At 45.1% G+C, this 12,875-nt stretch overlaps 1 protein-coding gene across 1 annotated transcript in view; it reads left to right on the top strand.

Moving 5' to 3' along the window:
* Positions 1 to 12,875, top strand: part of LOC137374042 (coiled-coil domain-containing protein 170-like) — a 94,623-nt gene that overhangs the window by 42,950 nt on the left and 38,798 nt on the right. Inside the window, exons 8-9 of the mRNA XM_068039825.1 lie at positions 2,513 to 2,830; positions 6,218 to 6,418. Coding sequence (XP_067895926.1) covers positions 2,513 to 2,830; positions 6,218 to 6,418 — 519 coding nt within the window. The remainder of the gene's footprint in view (positions 1 to 2,512; positions 2,831 to 6,217; positions 6,419 to 12,875) is intronic.

The raw sequence follows: 12,875 nt of genomic DNA, 5'->3' as shown, positions 1-12,875 counted from the left end.
GCTATAAAGGCCAATTCTGGAGTGACAGGCTCTTCCACAGGTGCTGCAGAGAAATTTGTTTGTTGGGGCTGTTGCACAGTTGGCTCTCCCCTTGCGCCTCTGTCACATAGCTGACCAAAAGGTCACGGAGCAAAGGCAAACAATATGTTAATGGTGTTTTGAAAGACAAAGCATTAGTACAGATTAGGTGTGAATATCGAGTTTTGGTAGATACCTTATCAAACACCAGGAGGGAAATAGAAAGCAATGAAGGTGAACAAGGTAAAAGAGACAAACGAAAATCCCGTCGGAGAGAAGAGCAGAACTTCTTCAAGGTAGGCATTCCTGGAAGAGAAGTGGCAGTGAATTAAACACTAAAATAAAAGCAAAATACTGCGGATGCTGGAAATCTGAAACAAAAACAAGAAATGCTGGATTCACTCAGCAGGTCTGGCAGCATCTGTGGAAAGAGAAGCAGAGTTAACGTTTCGGGTCAGTGACCCTTCTTCGGAACTGACAAATATTAGAAAAGTCACAGATTATAAACAAGTGAGGTGGGGGTTGGGCAAGAGATAACAAAGGAGAAGGTGCAGATTGGACCAGGCCACATAGCTGACCAAAAGGTCACGGAGCAAAGGCAAACAATATGTTAATGGTGTTTTGAAAGACAAAGCATTAGTACAGATTAGGTGTGAATATCGAGTTTTGGTAGATACCTTATCAAACACCAGGAGGGAAATAGAAAGCAATGAAGGTGAACAAGGTAAAAGAGACAAACGAAAATCCCGTCGGAGAGAAGAGCAGAACTTCTTCAAGGTAGGCATTCCTGGAAGAGAAGTGGCAGTGAATTAAACACTAAAATAAAAGCAAAATACTGCGGATGCTGGAAATCTGAAACAAAAACAAGAAATGCTGGATTCACTCAGCAGGTCTGGCAGCATCTGTGGAAAGAGAAGCAGAGTTAACGTTTCGGGTCAGTGACCCTTCTTCGGAACTGACAAATATTAGAAAAGTCACAGATTATAAACAAGTGAGGTGGGGGTTGGGCAAGAGATAACAAAGGAGAAGGTGCAGATTGGACCAGGCCACATAGCTGACCAAAAGGTCACGGAGCAAAGGCAAACAATATGTTAGTGGTGTTTTGAAAGACAAAGCATTAGTACAGATTAGGTGTGAATATCGAGTTTTGGTAGATACCTTATCAAACACCAGGAGGGAAATAGAAAGCAATGAAGGTGAACAAGGTAAAAGAGACAAACGAAAATCCCGTCGGAGAGAAGAGCAGAACTTCTTCAAGGTAGGCATTCCTGGAAGAGAAGTGGCAGTGAATTAAACACTAAAATAAAAGCAAAATACTGCGGATGCTGGAAATCTGAAACAAAAACAAGAAATGCTGGATTCACTCAGCAGGTCTGGCAGCATCTGTGGAAAGAGAAGCAGAGTTAACGTTTCGGGTCAGTGACCCTTCTTCGGAACTGACAAATATTAGAAAAGTCACAGATTATAAACAAGTGAGGTGGGGGTTGGGCAAGAGATAACAAAGGAGAAGGTGCAGATTGGACCAGGCCACATAGCTGACCAAAAGGTCACGGAGCAAAGGCAAACAATATGTTAATGGTGTTTTGAAAGACAAAGCATTAGTACAGATTAGGTGTGAATATCGAGTTTTGGTAGATACCTTATCAAACACCAGGAGGGAAATAGAAAGCAATGAAGGTGAACAAGGTAAAAGAGACCATTTACATTATGTTGCCTCTTCTCTTCTGTCTCCATATTTAGCAGCCTTCTCAAAACCCATCCCTCTGACTACCAGCCCTGACATGAATCAGCATCCATTCCCTTCATTTATTTGTGAAATACTTTGGGTCATTTATTTATGAAAATCATTTTTGTTCTTTATTTTGATTTACCTCGTCTTTTTCCCCAGTCAGATTTATTCATAGTTTGAAAATTCATACAGTGAGCCATAAGATACTGAGAGAATAATACTTGGAACCCAGGGGTGGATAGGTGGGTTCTTTCGAATCTTGAAGTTACACTCTACTATTGGCCTTTTAAAATTTTTTAAAATTTTATTTAGAGATACAGCACTGAAACAGGCCCTTCGGCCCACTGAGTCTGTGCTGACCATCAACCACCCATTTATACTAATCCTACATTAATCCCATATTCCTACCACATCCCCAACTTCCCTCAATTCCCCTACCACCTACCTATACTAGGGGCAATTTACAATGGCCAATTTACCTATCAACCTGCAAGTCTTTGGCTGTGGGAGGAAACCGGAGCACCCGGCGGAAACCCACACGATCACAGGGAGAACTTGCAAACTCCGCACAGGCAGTACCCAGAACTGAACCCGGGTTGCTGGAGCTGTGAGGCTGCGGTGCTAACCACTGCGCCACTGTGCCACCCCAAACCAAACCAAGCTTTCCCAAAATGTGATGCAGTTGATATTCAGAAAGAAAACATTTACATGAAGTGCTCTGCACTGAGCCATGACTGTCACTTGTTCTTTGTTCTCTGTGCCCAGGAGAGGAATGAAGCTTTGCTTCTGAAGAAGAGTGTGGAGCAGGAGAACAAACTCCTCCATGAGAGGCTGGAGGACTGCCAGCGAGCTTTGGGCACTGCTTGCCAGGCACAGGCCTTCAATGAGAAACATGTGAGCGATTTGGATGACCGTTTGCGCAGCAGCACGTATCAAACCAGAGCTTCCAATGTGCTGCACCAGAGTTTCATTGACCAGCTGGCTGCACTGCTGAGTAATGGGTATATCAGCGTACCTGCCACAGAGGAAGCTATCAAAAATAAAGTGAAGGAAATCTGCGGCAATGACCGGACCCATATAGCTGTGAGTACCAAAAGGTCAACGTAAAGTGCTCCCAGGATACATAGAATCAGGGAATAATATAACAAGAGCAGGCCATTCGACCCATTATGCATGTGTCGACTCTTTGGCAGAGCTATCCAATTAGTCCCACTGCCCTGTGCTTTTCCCGTAGCCCTGCAAATTTTTCCCCTTCTAGTATTCGTCCAATTCCTATTTGAAACTGCTTTCACCACTTTCAAGCAGCGCATTCCAGATCAAAAGTAATTGGTCTCAAAATCTGGCCTCCTCAGCCCCCAATATGGCAGGCAGGAAGCGCATAATCATTACGAGAAGTGCACCTGCCATATTGATATAGGTCACAAAATCGACATGCAGTGACCAGGCCCGAAGCAGGCATTACACCCTTTTCATTTGGAAATAAGGAGCCTTATGCTTCAATCAGCCACGACTGCATGGTTTTCCCAGAGGTAGATACCATGGGCTACACTCCAGGAAACCAGGTCTACTTATGGCCTGAAAGGTGGTCCTTAGAGGGACGGTGCAGGCCAGAACCAATAAGCTAAGCGTTTAATGCAGACCTACCTGAATGTGGAATGGGCAGGAGCAGGAGTGCCCCTCCCAACCGGCTCCACATTAAAACTTTGTGGGCCGCTACTGAACATATGAACATACAAATTAGGAGGAGTAGGCTACTCGGCCCTTCGAGCCTGCTCCGCCGTTCAATAAGGTCATGGCTGAACTGATTACTCCACATTAGCAATCTTTGTGCTCCTCACTCCCTCCCCCAACTTCCATTGATCCACACTGCCATCCCACTCCCAATCCCACTTCCCCCACCCCAGTCAACACTACCTCCGTACCCATTCACCTCCACCTCTTTAACTGTCAACAGCCTCTGTGCCCCTCTTCCTTGTCGCTGCCACTACACCCACCCGCACCACTGCTAACTCTGAGCCCAATTTTCATCCTTTAACTATTATAGTCTCCCTTTAACTGCTACGCATGGCCCAGGCTTCAATTTTGCTTCGAAAGGGAGCTGCCTGTTACTGTCTGCAGCTGATTGGCCCAAGGCCCAATTTTGGTAGCCTATCAGGTCTGATGATTTAAGTGCAGGTATCGTTCTCTGCACTCCCCTGCCACCATCTGTAATATAGAAACCTCCATCAGGCTCTCAAAGGCTCATGAACCCCCATTTTGGGTGTCCCATTCAGAGAACTATGGACCATTCAGGTCAGATAATCTTCAGAATTATATTATTGTCTCAAGTTGTACAAGAGAGGAGCTGATTCCAGTTATCAGGACTTTCAGTTCTGAGGAAGGATTAAGGAAGATTGGTTTGTTTTCTTTGAAAAAGAGAAAACTTCAAGGTAATGTGACTGACGAGGATTTACAAATTTGATCCAAATTGTTCACTGTTGTATTGGGTTCAAATCAGGAATTCATGGCCTTTCAATCTCCTTCCTCAGCCCACGTACATTCTCCCCACCCATTGATATTCACCATGGAATACTTCCTTATATCCAAAGGGGTTTGAAGGGAACTCCAGAATATTCCTCCATTTTCACATCTCTACTCTCCAACAATATTTGCTGCCCTCCACAATAGACACCGTGTCTCATGAACTATTCAATCACGTTAGTCTGTACCAATCCAAAATAAATACTCCAAGGTGAACTTTGTCGCTGCAGAAACTGCCTGCCTGTGCTTCAGTGGGCTGGGTCCTACCAGCAAGGAGCACTCTGCAGATAGCAATCTCAAGACAGCACTGTCAGGTGTCTCACTAAACACAAGGCGGCACAATGGAGGAATAGGCAGCATGATCATCTCCCTCAATAAAAGCAGAGGATGCTGATAATGTATAGTAAAGCGATCAGCGTAGGCTGCGTGGTCTCCAGTGAAGTATTAACCAAATCATTTTTCTATCAGGTCTTTGTGAATAAGCACTTTCCCCTTTTTCTCTTTTCAAACTCAAAATTATGGGATGCCCTCCAAACACTGAGAGTACACACTGATCCAACCAGAGTCTTCTGATGCCACTTAACGAACATGTTAAGTGATAGCAATGCTGGTGCAACCCTGGGGTCCCAGCTTTAGCATTGTTAAAAAGTCTTAGAAAGACCAAAAGGTGGTTGGTGTCTAACTCCCAGTTTAATGACTGCAGGAGGCAGATTGGCAAGTAACCAAGGAAACAGCTCTGCAACAAAACTGTAATGGATCTTTCCTACAAATACTGCAAATTTAGTATCGAGTGACTCAATCACCTCCTGAGTCTAACATCATTCATACAATAATAATGTGGGATTAAAAATCAAACTAATACTTTCATTGATTAGTAATTTACAGGCTGGAGCCCAATCGAGAGACTTAGGTGGTTTTATACAGTACATCGGATACCCGGGAGTGAGTTACAGGCTGGAATCTAATCTAGGGGATCGGGGGCATTTATACATAGAATGACAGATACCCAGGAGTGAATTACAGACTGGAATCAAATTGAGGGGTTCAGGGAGTTTATATATAGAATGACAGATTCCCAGGAGTGAGTTACAGACTGGAATCTAATAAAGGGGTTTGGGGGGTTTATATGTAAAATAACAGATACCCAGGAGTTTCTTACAGTCTAGAATCTAATCAAGGTATTCACGGGTGTTTATATATGGAATAACAGATACCTGGAAGTGAGTTACAGGCTGGAATCTAATCGAGGGGTTCAGGTACTTTAAAAATAGAATAACAGGTACGTGGGAGTGAATTTCAGACTGGAATCTAATTAAGGGGCTTGGGTGGTTTATATATAGAGTAACAGGCAGCCGGGAGTGAGTTACAGACTGGAATCTAATTGAGGGGTTTGGGAGGAGTTTATGTATAGGATAACAGACACCTGGGAGTAAATTATAGGCTGGTACCTAATTAAGGAGTTCTGAGGGCTTTCTTTAAAGCTGCCGTCTTTATCCTATCCCGCACCATGTCCTGCTTTCTCATCACATGCAACCTACACTTGTCTCCGGTCTCCAAATGACTCAAATTAAAATTGTTCTTTCACAGACTTAAATCTCTCTGGGGCCTCACCCCTCCCTATCGCTGTTATCTCCTCCAGCCCCATGGAGATAGCTACGCTCCTCCAATCTGGCCTCTTGAGCATCCCCATTGGTGGCCCTGCCGTCAGCTACCTGGGCCCTAAGCTCTGGAATTCCCTCTCTAGACCTCACTGCTTCGCTACCTCTCTCTCCTCCTTTAAGATGCTCCTTAAAACCTACCTCCTTGACTAAGCTTTTGGTCACCTGTCCTAATATCTCCTTATGTGCTCGATTGATCTCAAACTTTATTTGATAACGCTCTTGTGAAGTGCCATGGAACATTTTACTATGTTCAAGGAGCTATATAAATACAGGTTATTTTTGTTGAAAGAAAGTGAAGGAGCTCGAGGAGCAGATCACAAAGGTGAATGAACAGTTGGAGCATCAGGGTGAGCTGTACCACCGGATGCTGGGCCGTGCTCGGAGGGCGGAGGAAAAGCTAAATGAACGGGAAGAGGCCCTCAGGCACCTTGAAGGACAGCTCGCTGCTGAGGACCTACTGAAAGGTGGCCGCCAGTTCGAACGGCAGAAGGTAAGCTTGTGTGAGGCTTTACTGATCAAAGTCTCTTCAGTTCTGGGCACCGCACCTCATGAAAGATATATTGGCCTTGGAGGGGATGCAGTGCAGATTCACCAGAATGAATCCCGGGGTTAAAAGAGGACAGGTTGCATAAAAGAGGCTTGTATTCCTTCGAATATAGAAGATGAAGGGGTAATCTAATTGAGGTGATTAAGATGATTAAAGGATTGGATAGGGTAGATAGAGAGAAGCTATTTCTGCTGGTGGGAAGTTTTTTTTTATTCAGACTTGAGATGTGGGCATTGCTGACAAGCCCAGCATTTATTTCCATCCCTACTTGTGCTTGGGAAGGTGTTGGTGAACCACTTTCTTGAACTGCTGCAGTCTGTGTGGGTCATAGTTCTTTTAATACAACTCAGTGGCTTGCCAGGCCATTTCAGAGGGCAACTAAGAGGCAACCACATTGCTGTGGGTCTGGGGTCACACAGCAGATACCTTCCCTAAAGGACATTAGTGAAACAAATCAGTTTGAACGACAATCCAGTGGTTTCATGGTCACCGTTACTGAAACTAGCTTTTTTATTCCAGATTTATTTAATTAACTGAATTTAAATTCCCCAGGAGTTGAAGTCAAGCTTGGCACTGTCCTATAGAATCATAGATTCTTACAGTGAAGAAAGAGGCCATTCAGCCCGTTGTTTCTGTGCTGGGTTTTTGAATGGTCTATCCAATTAGACCCACTCCCCTGTTCTTTCCCCATAGCCCTGAAAATACTTCCTTTTCATGTATTTATCCAATTCCCAAATCTCCTCGTCTCCCCTCTTGGTTCTTTTGCCAAATACCTTTTATCTCTAGTTATCTATTCTCCTGTCTTTGGAAACAGTTTCTCCCTACCCTCATAATTTTGAATGCCTCTATTAAATCTCCCCTTAACTTTCAAGAAAGATTTTGCATTTCTATAGAGCCTTTACAACCTCAGGACATCTCAAAGCGCTTTACAGTCAATGAAGTACTTTTGACATGTGGTCACTGTTGTAATACAGGAAACACAGAAGCCAATTTGCACACAGCAAGCTCTCCCAAACAGTGATAATGATCAGATAATCACTGTTACTGATTGTTATGAGATAAATATTGACCAGGACACTAGAGAGAACTCTCCTGCTCTTCTTCCAATAGTGCGGTGGGCTCTTTTACATCCATTTGCGGGAACAGATGGAACATTGGTTCAACGCCTCATCCAAAAAACGGCACCTCTGACAGTGCAACACTCCTCAGTACTGCAATGGAGTGTCAGCCTGGATTCTGGGCTCAAGTCTCTGGAGTGGGACTTGAACCCATGGTCTTCTGGCTCCGAGGCAAGAGTGCTACCCATTGAACTACAGCAAAATTTAATGGAAAGTCACACCAGGTTGCTTAAATGTGACTCCTCGTGACTTAGTTGAAAAAAAATGACATTTGTTGCCCCTTTGCTAAAAGTGGGATTAATGGCAACCTTCCATGTTTAAAAGAAGTTGTGAAGGAGAGAATCTTCTTTAAGAAAGGGAGTAGGGTGGAGAGACTTGCTTCTTAAGCGGATTGTGGATGGTGCGAGTTTCTTTGAAAGGTGAGTTTCGATTCTCAACAGGAACAATTTGCAGGCCTATGGGATAAGAGTACGAGGGTAGTGGGACCAATTGATGGCTCTTTCAAAGAGCTGGCACAGGCAACATGGGCAAAATGGCCTCATCTGTGCCGAAAGATTCTCTGAATGCTGGGTGAATTAGGGAACCATCATTTTGTTGCAGACTGTGAAATTGATCCCAACACAAATGTAGTAACTGTCTGATTCCGATCACGACAGCATTACAGTGCTGGCTGTCAGGCACAGTTTCCATTGACTGCCTACACGCAGTAAGCAGTGTTTTTCTTTTTAAATGAGTTCCAGGAATATCATATTGAAATCCTGTTTTTAAAAATAAGCTAATCCACTTGCTCTTTTACCGTGTTGAACCTTCATGCCTTTTAATTGCTTCCAGTGTAAACAAGTCTGTTACGACCAGGTGAGAAAGAGGTCTAGGGTTCCCTTTCAGCCTTCACCTGGTCTTACTGTAACAGGGTTTAATTTTAAACACACCGTGTTTTTAGCTCCCCCTTGGTGAATCCTCGTTCACTGCTTTCCAATTATAAGGCAAAGAAACCAGCACAAACAGGCTTTCTTAGGTTTAAAGAACAAAAGTTGAAATTTATTAAACTTAAACTATAATTCGGTTAACGCCTACGGATACATGACGCAGCACACGCTAGCATGCATATGCGATACACACATGCAAATAGAGACAGAAAAGAGCGCAGTGGTTAGCACCGCAGCCTCACAGCTCCAGGGACCCGGGTTCGATTCCGGGTACTGCCTGTGTGGAGTTTGCAAGTTCTCCCTGTGTCTGCGTGGGTTTCCTCCGGGTGCTCCGGTTTCCTCCCACAAGCCAAAAGACTTGCAGGTTGATAGGTAAATTGGCCAGTATAAATTGTCACTAGTATAGGTAGGTGGTAGGGAAATATAGGGACAGGTGGGGATGTTTGGTAGGAATATGGGATTAGTGTAGGATTAGTATAAATGGGTGGTTGATGTTCGGCACAGACTCGGTGGGCCGAAGGGCCTGTTTCAGTGTTGTATCTCTAATCTCTAATCTAAAAAAAAAAAATAAAGTGGAAAGGTTTGAGGCAATATCTGAAGAGTTGTTGTTACGGGTCTTCGAGCTCACTGTAGAGTTCTTGATTGAAGGTAGATCTTGCTTTTCGTTGAGGCCCAGTATTCTTCTTCAACCTTGTTCACTGTTGGAGACTTTTCTCTCTTGGGGTTCATGTGTCTTCAGTGGATTCAGAGGCTTGTGAGAAAGAGATGGGAGCAGACAGGAGAGTTCTTCTCCGTCCAGGAGAAAACAGACGCCCTGCTTTCTGCAGGCTCTCAGTTTAAGCTGTACAATTCAGAAACCCCCAGGTTGCCAAGCAATGGATGGATTCCTTCATCATACACTCTTGGCTGCACATGACCTCTGACGCCTCTGCCAGATATTGCCTTACCCTGCTGCAACTCCAGCATGCCCTGTGCTGTCGACACCAGATGCTCGTCATCAGCTTGGGACTCAGCATGGGCTTGGCCACCCACCGTCCTCCAACTGTCTCAGCCTCAGCCAGCTGCTCGGGTGCATGTGCGTCACTGTCACCAGCTTGTGACCCTGACTCTAAAGCCAAGTGGTTACCCACCAAGGTGAAAGTATCTGCTTTGGTGAAAGGCACAGATGAGTCATTGAATGTGCATTCTCTGAGTGGTCCTCCTCTATAGACGTGGATGGGTGTCCCCCTTTCATCTGCAGTCTCCTGCGCACGACAACCTGAATGAAAGAATACAAATGTATGGGTTAGGCTGTGCAGATCTCCTCGTGGCAACCGTACGTGATGTGGGTCTCCAGAAGTGATGTATATGTCGATGGAAGCCAATCCTCACTCTCTTGCACAGAGACTCCAGTCTCTTCATCTGAAATTACGCAGCCACCCTGTGTCCCTGCCACTCCCAAGGCCTCTTCACCGGCAGGGATGAGAGGATGCTCATCCGGGAGTCCTCAGCCTATTCGGGATGTCTTCCTGCTGTTGTGGGCCCTCTTGTCCTGAAAGAGGAAGGATGGAGATAGTAAAAATTTGCAGAGAGATCAAAATGACAGCTCTGGTAATGACAGCCCCTTGTCCCCTACTGGGGGTTCTAATACATATCATGCTGACACAGACTGTCAGGGGAGTTAATGGGGGTTGAGCTATGAAGGAAGATTGTCTGTGGCTGAGATATACAGCCATGCAACTGTCAGGATGAGGTGATGCCTTAGCCTCTCTGCCATCGGCATGGTAGGGTCACCCTGCCCATGTCACACACCCTCCCACACAGTCACATGCAATCTCCAAAAAGGAGAATGGTATGGAGCACTCACCTTGGCTGAACGCAGGAGGTTGGTGACCCTCTTTCAGCACTGCACTCAGTTTGGCAGGTGGCCCCATGGCTGCTGAGCTCTTCTGCAATCTCCACACAGCCTTTCTTGGTCAGGTGGGAGGACCTTTTCTTGCCACCGCCGGGGAAGAGAACTACCTGCCTTTCTCTTGCAGCCTGCAGGAGAATCTGCAGGGAGGCATCACTGAACCATGGGCCACCCTGTGTCTTGCCTCGGCCAACCTTTGCTGTCCTCCTTGAGGGTTTTGGGGGGGGGGTCCATGAATCAGTTTCACAACGTTTTCACCATTCGAATGATAGCTCCCAGTGACTCTAAGGCAGGAGAAGGTGCAGGGCTGGCAAGCCTTTAAATATGGCACTAGCACCTGCTCCAGTCATCTGACATTGTAATCAGTGATTCACTTCCCACCCCCAATACCCTGATTGGGTGGGACCCGCACCTCCCATATGGAAAATGGCCGCCCTCTGCGTGATCGCGGTGGGTGGTCGCTCACATGATGGATGGGAATGACGCCTGTTTCAGGCCCACTGCTGGGACCAGAGGCAGAGCCATTAAATTCAGCCAAGGATGTCTGTGGGGAGATTCTCGAAATCTACAAGCGCTTCCGGGGGTTTCTGAGGTAGTCTGAATACTGTGCTTTGCCGAATTTGATAAAGAATGAGAATGAGTTCCATTCACACTCATTGGACATCTCAAAGCAATTGTACAGCATCCCAAAGCACAGTCACCTTGGTATTTATAATGCAAACACAACATTAAGGGCCCACCAACATCAGCCAGATAATGACCAATTAATCTGGTTTGACTCATGTTGGTTGAAGGATAAATATTGGCCCAGGACACCGGTGAGAACTCACCTGTTCTTCTTAAAATAGTGGAATATTTTACATCTACCTGAGAAGGAAGATAGGGACTCAGTTTAATGTCTCCTCCAAAACAGTGCAATACTCCTTCAGTACTGCACTAGAGTGTCAGCCTTGATTATGTGCTGACATGTCTGGGGTGGGACTTGAAACTAAAATAATGGAACAGTGTAGAGCAAACTTTTACTCTGTATCTAACCCCGTTTTTTTTTTCTTTTTAAGGTGGCCTTTATACTCCAGGCCCCTTTTATATATTTTATGTCGAGGGGGCCTTTATTCCTCAGGCCCTCTTTATATACATACTTTTAAAATAACTTTATGAAAATCAAATAAACAAAAAACTCAAATTAAAATGCCATTCTCGGCGTTGACGATGCACTCCAGTCCCTGCGATGCCCACCGGTTGCGGAAGGGTATCTAACCCCATGCTGTGCCTGTCCTGGGAGTGTTTGATGGGGACAGTGTAGAGGGAGATTTACACTGTATCTAACCCCGTGCTATACCTGTCCTGGGAGTGTTTGATGGGACAGTGTAGAGGGAGATTTACACTGTATCTAACCCCGTGCTATACCTGTCCTGGGAGTGTTTGATGGGACAGTGTAGAGGGCGCTTTACTTTGTATCTAACCCATGCTGTAATTGTGCAAATTTTCTGCCGTATTTCCAACAGTGATCATAATATCATCAGGTTTAAAATAGTTATGGAAAAGGACAAGGAAAAATCTGATGTCAAAATACCTAATTGGAGGCACCAGCAGCGGCGGAGGAGGATAAAAGAGGGGCGGGGTTAGTAACAGCATAGACCTGATCAGTGTATTTCCAAAAAAGCAAAAGTGAGACATCAGAGGGCAGCAGATAAGTACTGGTTGGTAAGTATTGGCTATTTTTACAAACTAGGGCAGTGGTTTAAACTGGGACCGGGAAACTATATAGTACTGTGTCATGTTAGGCCCCACTTGCCAAGAACAAGGCACATTAATTTTGTCATGAACATTGATTTTAATCTGTGACGGAGTGAAGAAGACTTGTTAAACAGATCAGCCGTGGCTTGAAAAGACATCTGCATATTAACAGACAGTGTTTGGAAGGACAAAGCAGCCATTCCCTGACACATTCAACCCACAATGGACTTCTGATCACCAGACGTTGAAGCTGGGGGAGCTCGCATTCCAAAGATGGCCAAATACACAAACGTACATGGTCAAATCAGCTAGCCACATAACTAACCTGCTGGGCAGCCCGAATTGTACAAAGAGTTTGGGCAGAAAGCTGTTTGCTCTTGGACTGAGAAGATCTCTCTCCTGTCTGCTCCCATCTCTTTCTCACACGCCTTTGAATACACTGAAGACACATGAACCCCAAGAGAGAAAAGCCTCCTACAATGAACAAGGTTTAAGAAGAACACTGGGCCCCAATGAAAAGCAAGATCTACCTACAGTCAAGGACTTTACAGTGAGCTCGAAGAACTGTAACAGCAAACATTTCCACTTTATTTCATCTGCTCTGTTCTGTCTCTATCTGCATGTGCGTATCACGTATGCATACTAGCGTGGGGCGCGTTGTGTATCCTTAGGCATTAACCGAATTAGAGTTTAAGTTTAATCAATTTCAACTTTTGTTCTTTAAACCT

The sequence above is a fragment of the Heterodontus francisci genome, chromosome 9 (assembly GCF_036365525.1).
Source record: "Heterodontus francisci isolate sHetFra1 chromosome 9, sHetFra1.hap1, whole genome shotgun sequence".
Lineage (NCBI taxonomy): Eukaryota > Metazoa > Chordata > Chondrichthyes > Heterodontiformes > Heterodontidae > Heterodontus > Heterodontus francisci.
The sequence above is the reverse complement of the archived record's forward strand: the minus strand, read 5'-3'. Positions and strand labels throughout refer to the sequence as shown.